At 41.5% G+C, this 18916-nt stretch overlaps 1 protein-coding gene and 1 non-coding gene across 11 annotated transcripts in view; both read right to left on the bottom strand.

Moving 5' to 3' along the window:
• Depdc5 (DEP domain containing 5, GATOR1 subcomplex subunit) overlaps positions 1-18916 on the bottom strand; it is a 124838-nt gene that overhangs the window by 70517 nt on the left and 35405 nt on the right. For 5 of the 10 annotated variants that reach the window (XM_085692149.2, XM_087909159.1, XM_087909157.1 and 2 more), the window contains 9 exons: positions 18480-18554; positions 17267-17401; positions 16831-16892; positions 16653-16726; positions 7803-7872; positions 7336-7372; positions 6639-6759; positions 4863-5089; positions 1384-1587 (listed from right to left, as the gene is read on the bottom strand). In XM_085692149.2, the coding sequence (XP_085548275.2) occupies positions 1384-1587; positions 4863-5089; positions 6639-6759; positions 7336-7372; positions 7803-7872; positions 16653-16726; positions 16831-16892; positions 17267-17401; positions 18480-18554 (1005 nt within the window). Of the gene's footprint in view, positions 1-1383; positions 1591-4862; positions 5090-6638; positions 6760-7335; positions 7373-7802; positions 7873-16652; positions 16727-16830; positions 16893-17266; positions 17402-18479; positions 18555-18916 lie in introns of all 10 variants that reach the window. The other 5 variants (XM_087909156.1, XM_087909160.1, XM_087909158.1 and 2 more) reach the window with 2 other exon arrangements.
• LOC125410514 (U6 spliceosomal RNA) lies at positions 6351-6456 on the bottom strand. The gene has a single exon (XR_007235074.1). It is a non-coding gene; the product is annotated as a U6 spliceosomal RNA (small nuclear RNA).

The raw sequence follows: 18916 nt of genomic DNA, 5'->3' as shown, positions 1-18916 counted from the left end.
TCAGGAATGTGGCCATGAAGGGCGGATAGGAAAAACAGAAGAGCTGAGGGTCGTAATAGGGAGTTCTCTTAGGGAGTTTTAGCCTAGGAGCTAGCGAGATGGCTCAATTAGTAAAATGCCTGCCAAGCAAGCACAAGGCCCTGAGTTGAGATCCCCAGCATCCATGAGCTAGGCATGACATTATGTACCTATAATCCCACTGCTGGGACGACAGAACAGGAGAACTCTTTGGGCTTGTTGGGAAGCTAGTGAGCGCTAGTTAGCATCAGTGAGCTCTAGGTTCAATAAAAGGGCCTGTTTCCAAAACCAGGAGTAGTAAAAGACACTCTGGCCTCTATATACACGGACATGCATGAGTGTGCAAAAGCACATGCGCGCGCATACACACACACACACACACAGAGAGAGAGAGAGAGAGAGAGAGAGAGAGAGAGAGAGAGAGAGAGACTGACTAATTGTTTGATCCCCAGCATCACATGAACAGGCTGTGGTTGTGGTGATCCTAAGTTCAAGGTCACCCTCCTTACAGGGCAAGATCAACGCTACTCTGCGCTATATGAGACCCTGTCTCAAAAATAAATAAAAAGCAAAAGCAAGTACAAAAGTGAGAAACAGAGATACCTCAAAATAAAACTGGTAGGAATAACAAAAAAGAACAAAACCAGAAACAATCTGTGTGATTCTAACAGAAATAAGGGGAAAAAGAGGCTTATAATGGCCTCCAATTACAGCCAAATAAACCAGATTTATTTCATTTTTTATTTAACTTTAAACAGTAAAATTAAATGAAAAAGAAAACAATTAGGCATTTCTAATCATTCAGTAAGATCGTTCCTATTAAAAAACAAAATTAAAAAAACCCCACAAAATGGAGCCTACTGAATCTGTTCCTTCCTGGCCCTGCAAGAACCTATTAAGCTGAAGTTTAATTTTAAATAAGCTTTATAAACCCTTACTGCCATCTTCTTGAGGCCAGAACAGAGTAAAAAGATTGGCTAGGAAAAATAGTGAAGTAAAAATAATTGTTTTTCTTCACCCCTCAGATAATCCTGAGAAATGACAAAGTAGCATAAGTGCAGCTTGGAGGAGCAATGGATGAAAATGAGGGACAGGAAAGCTGACAGACATAGTCCCTTTCAAAGGGACAAGCAACAAAAAAGGAAAGCCCGTTAGTTCACACTGCTGGTCAGTTACAAAGTTTGCTCTCAAGTGTGTCTTCAAAGATCCTCCTGAGGACATCGTGAAAAGCCCAGCAGGCATGTCCCCCTCACTGATGGGCCCAAGAGGTTCAGACGTGGAGGCACTTGACCCACAGCTGATCAGTGCTAAGGACCAGAGCTCAGAACTCAGAGTCCAAGGCTCTTTCCTGACCAGCCAACTTACCTACAGGAAAAGTGTGCATCCAGCGCCTTCTGTTGGATGTGAGCTTCATGGGCATTCTTGAGGGGGCAAAGGGGTTAATCAGTGCTCTCTGAGGTGTGTATCCACCAGGCCGAACATGTAGCATAGACTCTGCACTGCCAACATGGAACCTTCCTGGTGCACTCGAGTCCCGCTGTGGGGGTTCTATCATGTTCTCCAGGACATCTGCTGCAAATCATGGGGTTGAAAACAAAGACAAAGCACAAATCCACAATGAAATCAGAGTTAAGAAGACGGATGAGTCAAGACTAGCAAAAATCTAGGACGTCATAAGTATCAGGAAGTAAGAATAATGAATAAAACATGCTTAGATTTTTTTTTCTTTTTTCAAATATTTTGGAGACAAGACCCAATGAAGAAACATACAAACCTAATAGAGTCCCATAATTTGCAGGGGGACCGTGAATACTGAGTTGAATGCAATGAATAAGGATAGGACTATAGTTATTTCCCATGGGAATGGGGTGAATATATTCTCTCTGAGGGCAAAACAGCAAAAATAAATGTTTGAGTCAGCTGTGACAGTTACACACTTTAGTCAGAGCACTTGGGAGACAGAGACATGCAGATCTGAGCTCAAGGCCAGGAAGATCTACAAAGAGAGTTACAGGTTAGCCAAGGCTGCATAGCAAGACACTACGTGACGAATAAATAAGTGAAATGCATGTCTGGTGAACAGACTAGCTCACTAAAGCCATTTGATTTTGAGTACACAAGGCTAGAATCCCTCTCTATTTGCACTGAAACCAAACGACACGAGTTCCAGCAAAAAGAATACATTTAGCTTTCTTTAAGGACTATACAACAGCTATCAATAAGCATCATCTTCATTATTTTTTCCTCTTCTGTGGTAACTCTGGAAATCAGTGTTGAAGATGATGGCATTATAGGATAAGAGGAATCAAGGTCCTCAATGATTAAGAAGATTCCCCCATTGAGTCTGTGTACTGAGAGAAGTGTAAGCAATCATGCCATTGTGTTCAACTGAAGAAATGTTCTTAAGAAAAAAGAATAAAGAATGTGTTCATGCTTGGCTAGGCCAGGAAAAGCAATATTTAGATTCAACCTGTCCTGTGCAATGGCCTAGAGTTATGTAACCCAATCTAAGGACCTAAAAACTGAAACAAAGTCCGTTTCTGTGCATCCCATGTTCAGGAAACAACTATGTTGATTAGAAAGTGGTATCAAGGGAGGCTGGAGAGAAAGAAGGCTTAGCAATTAAGAGCACTGTCTATTGTTTCATGGAAACAGGATTCAATTCTCAGCACCCAGATGACAGCTCACAACTGTCTATAATTCAGTTCCATGGAATTTGACACCCTTACATAGACATACATGAAAGAACAACACCAATGTGCATAGGATAAATAAAACAACTTTAAAAATGTGGCATCGAGTAATGTTTTAACCAGGCATGGTGGCTTCCATCTGTAATCTCAGCACTTGGTAGGCTGAGGCAGAAGGACCATGATGAGTTTGAGGCTACAGTGTGACCCTGTCTTAAAACGAACGAGAACAACAACAAAGGATTCCTAAGAACATGGCTCAGTGCTTGCCCCACAAGTATGTAGATCTGAGTTTGGATCTCTGTGACCAACAGATTGCAGTCCTAGCAATGGCGAGATGGGAAGTGGAGACAGATACCTGGAGCTACTGGCCAACTCACCTAGCTTGTTTGGCAAAGTGCAGGCTAATCAAAAGCCATATTGTTTTTTAATTTTATTTATTATTATAGTGTGTGAGGGCATGAGTGTCAAAGTACACACGCGGAGACTCAAAAACAAATTCTGTAGAGTTGGTTCTCTCCTTTCATCTTAATCTGAGCTCTAGGAATAGAATTCAGGGCATCAGGAAAATCCCTTTTCTAGCTGGCCATCTTGCCAGCCCCAGAAAACACAGCTCAGTGGTTAAGAACTCTAACTGTTCTATCAGAGGACCCGGGTTCAATTCCCAGCAACCACATAGCAGCTTACAACTGTCTGAAAATCCAGTTCCAGGGGATCTGACACCTTCATACTGATTCACATAAAGTTAAATAAATCATAAAATTTATTAAAAAAAAAACAAGTTTAAACAAAAAGTGGAAGGTACATTAAAAACAAAATTCAAAGTTGTCTTCTGACCTCCACACATGAACCCGCATGTAACCACAAAGTTGTCCTCTCATTCACACATAATTTTTAAATAAATGGTTTAATCACCATACATACTCGTTCACACATAATTTTTAAATAAATGGTTCAATCACCATTATCTAATATCTAGCATGAAACCTTCTATATCATTGTAATATTTCATCTTTGAACCTGATTTGTAATTTGCATACAATTATAGAATAATCAAATCACCATCAAATAATCACAAAAATCCTGTCACTAGACATAGTAGTGTAATTCCAACATCAGGAGTGTAGCAAACAGAAAAATAGCCAATTAAAAGACCAGTCTGAGCTGGGCAGTGGTGGTGCATGCCTTTAATCCCAGCACTCTGCAGGAAGAGGCAGGTGGATTTTAGCGAGTTCGAAGCCAGCCTGGTCTACAAAGTGAGTTCCAGGACAGTCAGGGTTACACAGAGAAACCCTGCCACAAACAAACAAACAAACAAACAAACATCTGTGGCAGGAACAGAAAACCAAAAGTTCATCTATAGACTGAATTGGGAATTCCAACTGATTGCCTCAACTTCCCCAGTTGATTTCTGCTGGATGTGTGTAAACCTTTGATGGTGGTACCCTTGTCTGTTTTCTTAGTCAGGTTACTCCCGGGGTTTGCTGGATGTTGCAAACTGATTTGAAAATAATTTTGCTGTTTTTCTGGTGCTTCTATCTACTTGTTACTTATTCTTTTACTTTTCCAGTTTACTTAATAAACTCACTCATTCACAACTGAAAGTACAGCTGCCATAGATCATTCTCTGAACCATACAGAATACACTGTAAATTGATAAACTGGTGCTAGGATTTAGCAAATAAGAAAGTATATGGCCTAACTAATTACTATAGAAATGAAAGAAGAAACTCAGCTGGGTAAGATGGTACACATCTATAATCCCAGCACTGAAGAGGTTAACGCAGGAGGAGATTGCTGTAAACTCAAGGCTAACCCGGGGAATAGTAAAATGAGACTGTCTCAAAAGGGGGCCAGTAAGATGGCTCAGCGAAGGTACTTGCCACTAAGTTTGAGTTTGAGGCCCAAAACACAAAGCGTGGCACATACTGAGATGAGAAAATAACAGACCCTTTGAGCCTATGCCTAAAAAGACTGTAGATGACGTACCAAAGGTTAGAGACAACAGAACAGTGTAGTACACATCCAACACTAATATGATTTGCATCCGTTCACTGAGACTGACACCCCACTCCAATCAGGCCCTGTCACTCCCACACCACACACTGCAAAAACACTGTCCCCAGGCCTCCCCAGCCGTCTGTGCTCTAGCACTCTGACCTCGGGTGCTGGTGTAGCCCAACGAGCTGCTGACTTCATACTGGTGCAGGTGGGGGTTAGGGATCATCAGGATGTTGGTGCTCTTGCCCAGGGAGCTGTCATCAGAAGCCTGGCTCCTCACTTCCTCAGTAGGCAGTGCACGGCTTGGTAGGGAAGGGCTGGATGAGACATCACAGGAGCTGGCACTTTTGCGATTATGATTCTCCTGCTCTCTCACAGACCTGACATGCAAGAGACATATTACTACCATGAAAACGACACTTCGAGTTAAAATATCAGTGATGATCATCAGCTATATATACTCAAGAAACCAATATTAAAACTCTCAATATGGGAAATAATGCTGGCCTGAGCAACAAAGATTTCATCTCAAGAGCAGGGGGGAGAAAGGGGCATGGTGATTTACATGTAGTCCTGGCAATTGAGAGGTTGAGGCAGGAGGATCATCAGGAGTTCAAGGCCATTCTAGGCTACAGTGAATCCCTGGGCTATAGAATGAGACCCTGTATCAAAACAAGAAAAAAAAATGTTTGTTTGTTTGTTTTTCTGAGGCAGGGTTTCTCTGTGTAACAGATCTGGCTGTCCTGGAACTCTCTTTGTAGACCAGGCTGTCCTCAAACTCACAGAGATCTGCCTGCCTCTGCTCCTGAATGCTGGGATTACAGGAGTGCGCCACAACCGCCCAGCAAAAAAAAAAAAAAAAAAAAAAAGAAAAAAGAAAACCACATAAGATCCAAAGGTGGTTAAATCTATCACAATTAGAAACTTATTTGGTCAAAACAACACAGAGCAAATTTATTTATTTATTTTTTTATTTTCGGGACAGGTTTTCTCTGTAGTTTTTGTCTCTGCCTCTCGAGTGCTGGAATTAAAGGCGTGCGCCACCACCGCTTGGCTCACAGAGAAAATTCAAATAGTGGGAGTTAAAGAAAGAAAAACTCTGTCCTTGGAATAATAAACCTAAAAGATCAGTATTAGTGCCAGTCGAGGAAGAGCCTGTGCTTCGTGAATTGCATCTCTTGGCTGCAATGTCTGAGAGCCTTCCTGTATCTTGAAACAATATTTCATGACAAACAAAACAGGTAGACCCAAGTGTCTGAGAATGGAATCCCCAATGATCTCTACAACATAGTTTTCCTGAGGCTAATTTTAATTTAAAACTCCTTTAAAATTTTTATAATTTTTATGATGTAAATATTCTGTCTGCATGGACGTAGGTGCACATGTCTCCCTAGTGCCCATGGACATCAGAAGAAAGCTTTGGAGCTCCTAGAACCTGAAGTTCTAAATGGATGTGTACCACCACATAGATGCTAAGAACTGAACCTGGGCCCTCTGAAAGAGTAACAAGTGCTCTTAACCACTGAGCCGTCCCTCCAGCCCCAATCTAAATATTTTTAAGGTTGCTCTCATAAAGGTCCCTCAGGTTTTCTTTTTGCTTTCTAATAGTCTGTTTTAATATAAACGAATGCTATAATTAAAAAAAATATGGAACCCTTCACAAATTTGTGTGTTACCCCTGCACAGAGGCTATGCTAATCTTCTCTGTGCTGTTCCAATGCAGTAAATGTGCTGATGAAGCAAGCACCTCTCAGGTTTTCTTAACTGCTCATTCTTCCTAAAATATAGTCTCACTATATAGTTGAGGCTGGCTTTGAATTTGGAATCCCTCCACCTTTGCCTCCTGAGTGTCAGGTTATGAACTTGTGGAACAGGCCTTGGGTCACTAAATCATCTTATATGCACCCCCAGAGGAATATGACAGAAAACCTGCAGGTGGCAAGACGCTGAGCCCGGGATGGACCGGGCAGCCTGAATACTTGAGCATCGTAGGCATCATAATCTACTTGGATGGGCAGGGTGTTCTCAGATTCCTTTGGAGTCCCAAGAGCTGTAAAAAACAAATAATACAATTACCTATAGAGACATCTATAGAGGATCATCAAAATCTGTAAGGCATTGGGGCTATCTACCAAGAAAAAGATGGAATAACCCAACCATCAGATTAAGACTGAATGACATAAATGTCAAAGTGACATTAAAATAGTATAGCAGTAGCCGGGCAGCGTTCAGCGCTAGTCTTATGTGGTCCTACATCCCCAGTGCTTTCCACTTGACCCATGCACTGCAGCTGACAAGGCACAGCTGCAAGGTGGCTAAGCAGCCTTCCTAGGGTGACACAGGAATGTGGGTTACTGACTTTTATATGAACCTTCTTATGATACTTCCCATTATTTTTTGGCCATGAATTAGCTATTCCTAAAAGTGATAAGAAAGCATCTCAAAAATACTCACATGTGGCCAGACAGTGGTGGCGCACGCCTTTGATTCCAGCACTCAGGAAGCAGAGGCAGGTGTATCTCTGTGAGTTCGAGGCCAGCCTGGTCTACAGAGTGAGTTCCAGGGCAGCTAGGGCTACACTGAGAAACCCTGTCTTAAAAAACAAATTAAAAAACAAAAAACTCACATGTATCTCGGCCATTTTTGGTTTTCTCAGAAGCAGGCTGCAAAATTAAATAGATATTGTATCACTCCTCTGACAGAAGCAAACGGAACCCAGTGTGTTATGTTCTATTCCCCAGGGCAAAGACCATGTCCTGGCTATCTAGTAACTTATGAAAACTGGGTGTTAACACTTGACACCTGCCTACCACAGTGGCAAGCCCTGCTAAGTCCTTTAGTTTCCACTTTACACTTTATTCTCAGAACCTTATCCAGTGGGGAATGGACCCCAGTTCCTGCCGGGGACTGAATCCCAGGCATGTGCATGATTTTGGTAAGTGCTCTACACTGGGCTATAGCCCCAGCTTCTCCATAAAGTTTCAACACAAAACTGTTTAAACCCTATTATGACCCTAGAGACGGGAGAAGGGAACTAACAGTACACACAGTCGTATGCAGCCCCTGAACGCTGCTCAGACTGGGGAAACATACCTTCTTTCCTGCCAGTTTGATCCGTGGGGTGAAACTGTTGCAAAACAGCTGGCTTTTGGATGTGTAGAAACTGTCAGAAAAAAAAGTTATTAATCTATAATTTATTTTTTTTAATTTTGATGTGCATTTGGTGTTTTGCCTGCATATATGTATGTGTGAGGGTGTCAGATCCCCTGGAATTGGAGTTACAGACAGTTGGGCAGTTATGAGCCATGTGGTGCTAAGAATTGAACCCAGGTCCTCTGGAAGAGCAACCAATATTCTTAACTGCTGAGGCATCGCTCCAGTAACAATTTTTTTTTGTTTGTTTTTGTTTTTCAAGACAGGGTTTCTCTGTATAACCCTAGCTGTCCTTAAACTCAGGTTTTCCTACGTCTTCCTCCAAAGTGCTGGAATAAAAGGCGTGCTCGATTAAGCCCAGATTCTTTAATCTAAACCTTAAGACAAACTGTAGGGGCTGGAGAGATGGCTCAGAGGTTAAGAGCACTGGCTGCTCTTCCAGAGGTCCTGAGTTCAATTTCCAGCAACGACATGGTGACTCACAACTGCCTATAATGAGATCTGGTGCCCTTTTCTGGCTGCAGGCACACATGCAGGCAGAACACAATACATAATATATATGACAAACTGCAATCCCAAGTAAGACCAGCATGCCTGTGTCTGGTTTTGTTTATATTCACAAATCTTCCCAATTCTAGCCAGTGAGCTGGCCCAGTGGGTAAAAGCAGTGTGCAAACCTGACAGTGTGGTCTCCAGCAACCTATGGTGGAAGGAAAGAATCGATTTCTAAAAGTTATTCTGACCTCCACACAAACCAGGACTCACACTCACACATCATTTACACATATACATATGAATAACAATAAACGAAGCATGGTCATGAAATGCCTTTAATCACAGCACTGTGAAGGCAGAGGCAGGTGGATCTCTATGAATTAAAAGGCCAGTCAAGGCTACATAGCCAGACATTTTCTCAAATAATAATAATAGTAATAATAAAAATTTTGAACTCCAACTTCAACATCAGCAACGATTTCAACTGTTGCTCTGGCCATCTCTCCTCATACACCATAGGCTCACAGTATAGTGTGTAGTGGTCCTAACTGCTAACTAGATCAGAGTCTCCTGTTTCAGAAACAAACCTCTTTACATCAGAATACTTTCATCCTGATGTTTGGTATGTTAGGTCCAGGGGAAGTTCTCTTTTTTCTAATTTATTTTTAATTTATGTACATTGGTGTTTCGCCTGCATGTATGTCTCTGTGGGGGTGTAAGATCTCCTGTAACAGGCAGAACAGACACTTGTGAGGAATGCTGGGAATTGAACCCAAGTCCTCTGTAAGAGCAGCCAGCTCTCTTAACCACTGAGCCATCTCTTCAGCCCCAACAGGAAGTGCTTAATATTCACTTGCTGGTTGGCACTTAGTTAAACAAGACAAAATAAAACAATAACACAGTTAGTGCTCAAGAAGAGATAGCAGAAATCATTCAATCCCAGTCCCTCTGACAATAATCTTACTATAACCATGTCATAAACCTATGTTAACTGGAGACCAGCCTTCCACCCAAGTGCAGAATAAACACACAGGAATTGTACTGCCTTTCCAGTACAAGGGACCTTGAACCTTCTTGTATTATCTTTTCTCAGTCATAAACTTGCAAATAATGTTTGAGACATTGCCCTAATTCTACCTTCTAGAAAAATCTCTCACTGTAAACAAATAAAAATTAAAAATGAAGCCAGATGTGGTAACACACCCTTTTTTCAACACTTGGGAAACTGAGGAAGGAAGGTGGGTCTCAGAGTTCAAGGCCAGTGTGATTCTGATGAGCTCTAGGCAGTCACAGCGACAAGTGAGACAGTGCCTCAGAAAGCCAAGCCCAGAGAATAAAAGCAGCAGCATCTGCAGACTAGTGACAGGCTGTAAGAACAACCTAAGGCACACTAAGTACATAAGAACACACGAGTGTCACCAGTACCTGCCCTGCCACTGGACTTGGAGCCCAGACAACCCTGGGATCGGGCTTCTCCCAGGAGTATAAAAGAGAAAATCAAGTAAAACTTGTTATTTTCTTCCCAGACATCAAGAGAAAAGAATGAGTGAGAGCCCCGCAGGGTGACAGATGACCATTATCCTAGCACTTGGAAGTCTGAGACAGAAGGAATGCTCTGAGTTTTAGGTCAGCCTAGGGTATACAGCAGGACCTTGTCTCAAGAAAAAACAAATGGCGGAGGAGACAGCTTAGTCAGTAAAGTGCTTGTCATGCAAACATAAGGACCTCGGTTCAATTTCCAGAGCCCAAGTAAAAAAGCCAGGCTCAGGGCTGTGCACCTGATCCCAGCACAGTGGAGACGGACAAGTAGATAGATATCGGTGGTTCTCTGGTTGGCTAGTCTAGTCTACCTGGGAAAGCTCTAGGACAATGAGACCCTGTCTCAAAACAAAATGAATGGCTCCTGAAGAAAGACACCAGGTTGACATCTGCCCTCCACAAGTATGTACATACACATGTACACACACCCTCATACATAATGAAATAGCTCTTACAATTTAAAAGACTGGAACTGCTTGATCTCCTTGTCATAGTTAGTAGTACACCCTGGAGATACTTAAGACCTCTAAGAACAATGTATCATAGGGCATGGTGGCGCATGCCTTTAATCTCAGCACCAGGGAAGCAGAGGAAGTTCTAGGCCAGCCAGGGCTCTGGACAGAGACCCTGCCGAGAAAGAAAAAGACAGACAGAGACAGAGAGACAGGGACATAGAAACAGAGAGAGTACACAATGTATCTAATTGACTAGACTTGTATTTCCCATGTAATCAACCTTTATAAATTACACTATAAATTATGTACTCTTCCTTGTCTTTGACCCATAAATAACACATGTGTACATATGTATGTTATAGTAATAAATGATGGAAACAGCATATATAGGTCGAAAGCAACCTTACAAAACAAATGAATATCTACCATAAATGTTGAAGACAACATATAGATACTACTCAATAGCTTTTGTTTGTTTGTTATCTGTGTCAGTGACACTCAGTGACAGAATTCCTTATAAAATTCTGTTGAAGATGTCTGTAAAGTATCCCTCATTCCTTCTTCATGTGATGTGCTCTGTGTTGTTCAATAAAAGAGAAATAAAAGGGCTTTGTTAAGGACACAAAGAAACACACACACAAGGAGATTCACAAGACAGCATTGAGGCAAGCACAGATTCATGCTCATACAACAGACCAAAAGACAAATACAAAAGATACAGTGAGAGAAGCAGAATTCAAATCTGGGCTCAATCTTGGGTAAATTACACCAAGTGGAAGTGCTTTTTAATTACTTTTCCTATTTTTTAAAAGATCTATTTATTATGAGTACAGTGTTCTGCCTGCATGTATGCCTGCATGCCGGAAGAGGGCGCCAGATCTCAATTTCATTACAGATGGCTGTGAGTCATTACAGATGGCTGTGAGTCACCATGTGGTTCCTGGGAATTCAACTCAGGACCTCTGGAAGAGCATCCAGTGCACTTAACTTCTGAGCCATCTCTCCAGCCACTAATTTCTTTTTCTTAATGCAACGCTGATACATTTTGGGTATTCTGAGGCTACTATTAATGTGCTCATTAATAATGAGTGACACACGTGCACTCATATAAATACACACATGCAAACATAACACTGAGTTATAAAGTAATGTGAGACAGAAAAATAAATTTCTATTAAGTTGAATCATGAAATTGCTATTTTTTTCAGGTCACAGCAATCTTTCATTGGGACTTCAGGTTTTCTGTTTTGTTTTGTTTCGTTTTGTGGTGAAGCTCACAATGAAATAAGAGAAACAGGTCTCAGTCCCTCTAAATTCTCAGATTTAAAAATACTTCACAACTTCTGAAGGCATCACAATCCCTGACCTCAAACTCTACTACAGAGCTACAGTACTGAAAACAGCCTGGTACTGGCATAAGAACAGACAGAAGGACCAATGGAACCGAATAGAAGACCCGGCTATCAATCCACACATCTTCGAACACCAGATCTTTGATAAAGAAGCAAAAAATATCAAATGGACAAAAGAAAGTGTATTTGACAAGTGATGCTGGCATAACTGGATATCAAGATGTAGGAGAATGAAAATAGACCCATATCTATCACCATGCAGAAAACTCAAGTCCAAATGGATCAAAGACCTCAACATAAAGTCAGCCACACTGAACCTTATAGAAGAGAAAGTAGGAAGTACACTTGAACACATTGGCACAGGGAACCACTTCCTAAATAGAACCCCAACAGCATAGACACTGAGAGAAACAATTAATAAATGGGATCTCCTGGAACTGAAAAGCTTCTGTAAAGCAAAGGACATTATCAACAAAACAACAGCCTACAGAATGGAAAAAGATCTTCACTAACCCCATATCAGACAGAGGTCTGATCTCCAAAATATACAAAGAATTCAAGAAATTGGACACTGATAGAACATATAATCCAAATTTTTAAAAAATGGAGTACAGACCTAAACAGAGAACTCTCAACAGAGGAATCTAAAATGGCTAATAGAAACTTAAGAAAATATTCAACATCCTTAGTCATCAGAGAAATGAAAATCAAAACAACTCCGAGATTCCATCTTACACCTGAAAGAATGACCAAGATCAAAAACATTGATGACAACTTATGCTGGAGAGGTTGTGGGGAAAAGGGAACACTTCTGCATTGCTGGTGGGAATGCAAACTGGTACAACCCCTTTGGATGTCAGTGTGGTGATTTCTCAGAAAATTAGGAAACAGCCTTCCTCAGAACCCAATAATACCACATTTGGGTATATATCCAAAGGATGCTCAATCGTGCCACAAGGACATGTGCTCAACTATGTTCACAGCAGCTTTGTTTGTCATAGCCAGAACCTGGAAACAACCTAAATGTACCTTGATCGAAGAATGGATAAAAAAAAAAATGTGGTACATTTACAAAATGGAGTACTACACAGCAGAAAAAATAACGACATCTTGAATTTTGCAGAGTGGATGGAACTAGAAAACATTATTTTGAGTGAGGTAATTCAGACACAGAAAGACAATTATCACATGGACTCACTCATAGGTGGTTTTTAAACATAAAGCAAAGAAAGCCAGCCTACAAACCACAATCCAGAGAACTTAGAAAACAATATGGACACTAAGAGAGACTTACATAGATCTAATCTACATGGGAAGTAGAAAGTATAAAAAGACAAGATCTCCCGATTAAATTGGGAGCATGGGGACCTTAGGGGAAGGTTGAAAGGGGAAGGGGAGAGGCAGGGAGGGGAGAAGAGAAAAATGTAGAGCTCAATAGATATCATGGGGAAAAAAATGTAAATCAGAAGCCAATTTACCATAGAGCCTTAAATACTCGCATCCTGGGGACACTGCAGTTTATTGATCTACTGTCAGCTCTTTTGGTCAGGTGTTGAAGCACACATACAAAATGTTGCTGCCTGCCTCACCAGAGAATACCAAAATAGTTTCAAAAACCCTTTCTGACAAAATAATGAATTCCTCCTCCTCCCCTCCAACAAGGGACCTTTTCTAAAGAGGCTGGGAGAATCTTCACAATAAATAAATAAATAATGTAAAACAGGAAAAAAAAAAGTCCTTCACAAATGGTTCCATCCTGCCTCAGAATGGCACCAGAAAACCAATGTAGGCTAAAAAAAATTAAGTGGTAATTTGGGAAACTTCTAAGTTACTATAAAGTAAAATTTGAGAAAAATGCAGAACTTTAATTGTAATTCATGTATTTCCATATATTCCATAGTTACTTTTGACACTTCCTGAACTAAACTTGAAATCATGAAATACAGTATAATTAATAGTGATTTTTAACTGATAAGTGTTTTTAAATGTATATTAAAAAGTTACAAATACAGGGGTCAGTGAGATGGCTCAGCAGCTAAAGATTATAACTTGCTATTGTTACTGGTCTGGCACAATGAAAATATTCTAAAGAGATACTTGTGTCTTTCAATCAAAAACTATAGAAACAACGAACATTAAAGAAATGAGAATTTTCCAGGCAGTGGTGGCACACATCTTTAATCCCAGCACTTGGGAGGCAGAGGCAGGCAGATCTCTGTGAGTTCAAGGCCAGCCTGGTCTACAAGAGCTAGTTCCAGGACAGGTCCCAAAGGTACAGAGAAATCCTGTCTTAAGAAAACAAAAGAAAGGAAGAAAGGAAGAAAGGAAGAAAGGAAGAAAGGAAGAAAGGAAGAAAGGAAGAAAGGAAGAAAGGAAGAAAGGAAGAAAGAAAGAAAGAAAGAAAGAAAGAAAGAAAGAAAGAAAGAAAGAAAGGAAGAAAAATTCCCCCAAATTTCATGATGGAGAAAGAAAGGCTTCCAGTGTAGGACTTGTCCCCTGGGAAGGAATTTCTAACAGTTCTAACAATCCATCAAACCAACTTCCAGGATGAGAGTAAACCCCAGATAACGATGAGTCGCTGGTGGGCAGGACCATACCTTGACTAGCATAGTATAGGTGTGCACATCCTTGGTCCTCTATTAAAATTTTGATCTCACTTTAGGAACTGGAACAGAGTGGAGGGGTTTGCTGGATCTCTTTGTCCATCTTGCCAATGCTCTACACGGAATCAATCGTTTTCAGCTTTCTACTGTTTTTCCCCTCAGAGCTACAGATCAAAACAAGGGCTGGACAGATGGCTCCAGGATTAAGAGTACTGGCTACTTTTCCAGAGGACCAAGTTTGATTCCTAGCTCCCACAACATGGCTCACAATCTATAACTTCAGTTTCCGGGGACCCAATGCCCTCTTCTGACCTCTGGGGACACAAGGCAAGCATGTAGTGCACATACAGGCAAAAGACCCAGGTATATAAAGCTTTTTTTTAAAGTCTGTTATCTGTTCTGAATGTGATAGCTTATAGTTTTAATATTAGCATGCTGAGGCAGAACAGCCAACAGTTTTTGGCTTGGCTACATAACAAGACCTCAAAAAAAAAAAAAAGGTACAATTTTTTGCTGGGCAGTGGTGGCACACGCCTTTAATCCCAGCACTCTTTGTGAGTTTGAAGCCAACCTGGTCGATAAGAGCTAGTTCCATGAGAGGCTCCAAAGCTACAGAGAAACCCTTTCTCGAAAAACAAAACAAAACAAAAAAAAAGGTACAATTTTTCTTTTCTTTTTTGAGACTGGGTTTCTCTGTGTAACCTTAGCTATCCTGGAACTCACTCTGTAGACCAGGCTGGCCTTGAACCCAAAGAGATCTGCCTGCCTTTTCCTCCCAAGTATGGGAATTAAAGGCATGCGCCACCATCGCCCAGCTTACAATTTTTCATAAAAACCATCCATACAAAATTTTATGGGTTCTGGGAGAAGTAAGGGACATTCATTGAACAGGATAATTGTCACGGGACCACATTATCCTTACATATGGCTTAAACAAGCAATCCTTGCTCACTTCTGGTTCTTCATCTATGAATATAGGTAACCAGCAGCAATCACTGCACCAATAGGAACACAGCTTGTGACAAAGATAAAAGACACATACACAAGGCTAACATCTTTATTTGTTATGAGTTTCCAAGCTGTTCTCTGGTATACATTTGAAACTTAAATACTGTAGAAGCCAGACCAGCAAGACTGCTCAGTAAAGTTGCTTGCCAACAAGTCTGATGACCTGAGTTGGCTCCACAGGAACTACATGGTGGAAAGGAGAAACCAAACCTTACAGATGGTCCTCTGACCTCCACAAGTGTGCCATGGCATGAGCAGGCATATGAGCATGCACACAGACACATAAATAAACAAGGATAATAACAATTTTTTAAAAAATATGCTACAGAAGGTTCTATTGAGCTAGAGGCACAAGTAGTCGGCCCCTCATGGAGCCCCGCCCATGACAAACACCACAAAGAACAGAAAGCACCAAAAGAAAAGCATCTACTGCCACTGGGAAGGAGACAGGGGAGAGGGTTGGAGCTGGGCCTTGAAGGAAAGTACCTGCAAGAAAATCACTGGCAGAGGCCCACTATGTCAAAAAAAAAAAAAACAAACCAAAAACCAGACCTGAGGTAAATTGAGAGTGTCTGCCACCCATAGCGAGAAAGAGAAATAGCGGCAGGAGAGGCTGCAGGAGTCAACCACGTTAGTCCTTATCACGCTCTCTTGAAGAGTTGAACCAAACACACATTGCAGTGGTTTAAAGAACACTGTCTCCTGATCCCAAGGATTCTGACGTATCACACCATGCCCTGTGAGGGCAGAGAAGAACACTAATACTTTTTTACTTCTTGAAAGTCAAACTAAGACTAAAAAAAAAATCGTCTTGTTACTCAGGAATAAAATGAAAAATGAAAGAAAGAAGAAAATGATCCAGAGCTGTGCTGAGCAATTGCGCACTATGTATAAAGTGTGGACTGGAGAGACAGCGCAGTGTTTACGAGGACTTGAGTTTGGTTCCCAGCACCCACATCAGGCAGCTCTGCAACTCCAGCTCCAGATGCTCCAACACTTTCACCTGGTCTCTGTGTGCACCCACACATAAACGGCATGTACATACATAGAAATAAAAGTAAGTATTAAAACAACGACAACCAAATAGAACCAAGCCTTTGGTACAATTTCCAGGTCAATCAACTAGCCAAGAAATAAACAAACAAACAAACAAATAAATAAGACAGGTTTGGATGGCTCACAAACTGATCCCAGCATTCAGAAGGCTGAGGCAGGCCTGCCGTGAGGGTGAGGCCAGGCCACACAGAGAAACCACCTCAAAAAAACAAAACAAATTTAAAGAGCCAATACCAAAGAAACTATTCAAAACATTCATCTTCCACTCACGATGACACCCACCTGTGGTTTATCCAGTGAGGGATATTATAATCATCGCCCAGCCGAGAGTCCCTCGGAACACTCCGGTTGTGCAGCTGCAAGGAAAATGCCGGAGCATGAATAAGCTAGAAACTTCCGCTCTTTCTATTTTTAATTATTGTTCAACTGGTCTTTCAGAAGGAAGCCAAAAGTCTATTACCTTGAATAATGGCACAGCATGTAAAGGCTGCTCTCCCATGCATACTAGGTCCACACCAATTCCTAAAAATGGAAGGACAAAAAAGGGGGGGGGGGTCACGAGGACAACAGCAGAGGTGAGTATTCTAGTCCGGTAATATAACTGAACATTGTATGAGGTAAAACTGACTTGCCGTGCTGCAGTTTATAAACCCATCATTGCTACCTACGCTGGAAAGAAATACATGCATTTTCTGTTTCCTCTAATGTTGCTTTAGGTTAGGCCCCGATTACCCAGATCTGCAAAAAGAGAATCAAGACCTCCACTATTCAATTCTAGTGACAGCCCTGATCACCATGCAAAGCCCTTCATCACCTAAGAGACAATGAGGACACCATAGTTACAGGACGAGGGAGGGTATTAACACAGGGAGACAGTAGAAACCAAGGACTGTTACCATTATCAATCATACGCTGCTTGGTCAAAATCATGAGTAGGCGGTCCACTTCAAAGACACCCACCCCAGGTGTGATCACCACAGACATCTGTCCAGTTCGGTCAAAGTTGCGGTTGATGTAGTGCTTGTCAAACACTTTAGAGAAAACAAAAATCCCCCCAGTAACGATGTCACAGCTTTTCGAAAACCAGACACAGGCAAACAACACAGTTTTTGGTGCACTTTGCACTCATTCCAGTCATACCAAGTGACTCATTCTGACCTGAATTTTACAAGTCATGCACACATCACACATGTACCTTTCCCTTCTACTTTAGCAGTGTCTTAAAAACAAAACATTCACTTTATCCTTTATAAATCACGCTCACTGGTGCCCAATAGTGGCCCACCATTTAATTTTTATGAGATAAACTTACATCATCCATCAATGAGTCTATACTGAAAGCTCCAAGAATCAAATAAGATACATATGTCATATTTATGTATTGTGTAAACTCAAGTACCACAGTGCACATATAGAAGTCAGAGAACAACTTGCAGGAGTTTTCTCCTTCTAAGATCTCAGGGATCAAATCCAGGTCCTCAACTTGGTATCAGGTGCCTTAACCCACTAAGTCATTTCATTGGCCTGTGTTTATGTTTGTGCTTTGATGGACAGAGTCCCTAGTAGCTCACTTTCTCTATATTCCTCATGCTTAGTATTCTCCTACCTCAGGCTCTACACTCAAGAATATGTGTTTTCTGGCAGAGTGGAGCCAGGTGGTGGCACACACCTTTAATCCCAGCACTCAGGAGGCAGAGGCAGGAGGATCTCTGTGAGTTGTGGCCAGCCTGGTCTACAGAATAAGTTCCAGGACAAGCTCCAAAGTTACACAAAGAAACCATGTCTCAACCCCCTGCCCCTCCCCCCCAAAAAAAGAAAGAAAGAAAAAAGTAGAATCTAAAATCAGCTGAGAAATAAAAAGTCTACCAGGAAGGAGCCCTGCCAGCTCTTTACCACAAGAGGCAGACAAAAACACTAAGCTGATTGCCGACAGAAGGCCCAGGAGTCAAAAAGCAGTCATTAGGACCATTCAATTAGAATGTACAACTTTGAGTTAATTTGAAGTGTAGATGAGAAGAAGACCTTCACGTCTGGGGCTTTGGGTATCAGCATCGAGCTGTCTGTGGCCACATGGGAAGCAAGAGGTTGGCTTACTGCGCTCTTACTCACCATTGAAAGACAAATTGATGGCCTCTAGGTAGTTTCCTTGTGCTGAGGTAGAATTGTCTCCTTGAGGAAAGCCCCCTAAAGCAAAAATACAAAACAAGGAAAAACATTTCATGAAAAATGAACTCTTAAAAACTAACAGGAAGGTGCGAGGTGGTGGTGGTGGCACATGCCTTTAATCCCAGGACTCAGGAAGCAGAGATGGGTGGATAGCTGAGTTTCAGGCCTCCTGGTCTACAGAGCAAATTCTAGGACAGCCAGGCCTACACAAAGAAACCCTGTCTAGATAAACCCACTCCGCCCCTCCCTCCAAGAAAACTCCAAAAAAAACAAAAACAAACCAGGAAGGCATCTGGCTCACACTGTGTTAGGGACATTGTAGGAGCTGGCAGTATATATAAGGAACAACTGGCTCTGACTGACCAGACCTGACCAGAAGC

Source organism: Myodes glareolus, chromosome 8, assembly GCF_982192425.1.
Source record: "Myodes glareolus chromosome 8, mMyoGla1.1, whole genome shotgun sequence".
Lineage (NCBI taxonomy): Eukaryota > Metazoa > Chordata > Mammalia > Rodentia > Cricetidae > Myodes > Myodes glareolus.
This window is presented reverse-complemented; position numbering and strand designations above follow the sequence as displayed.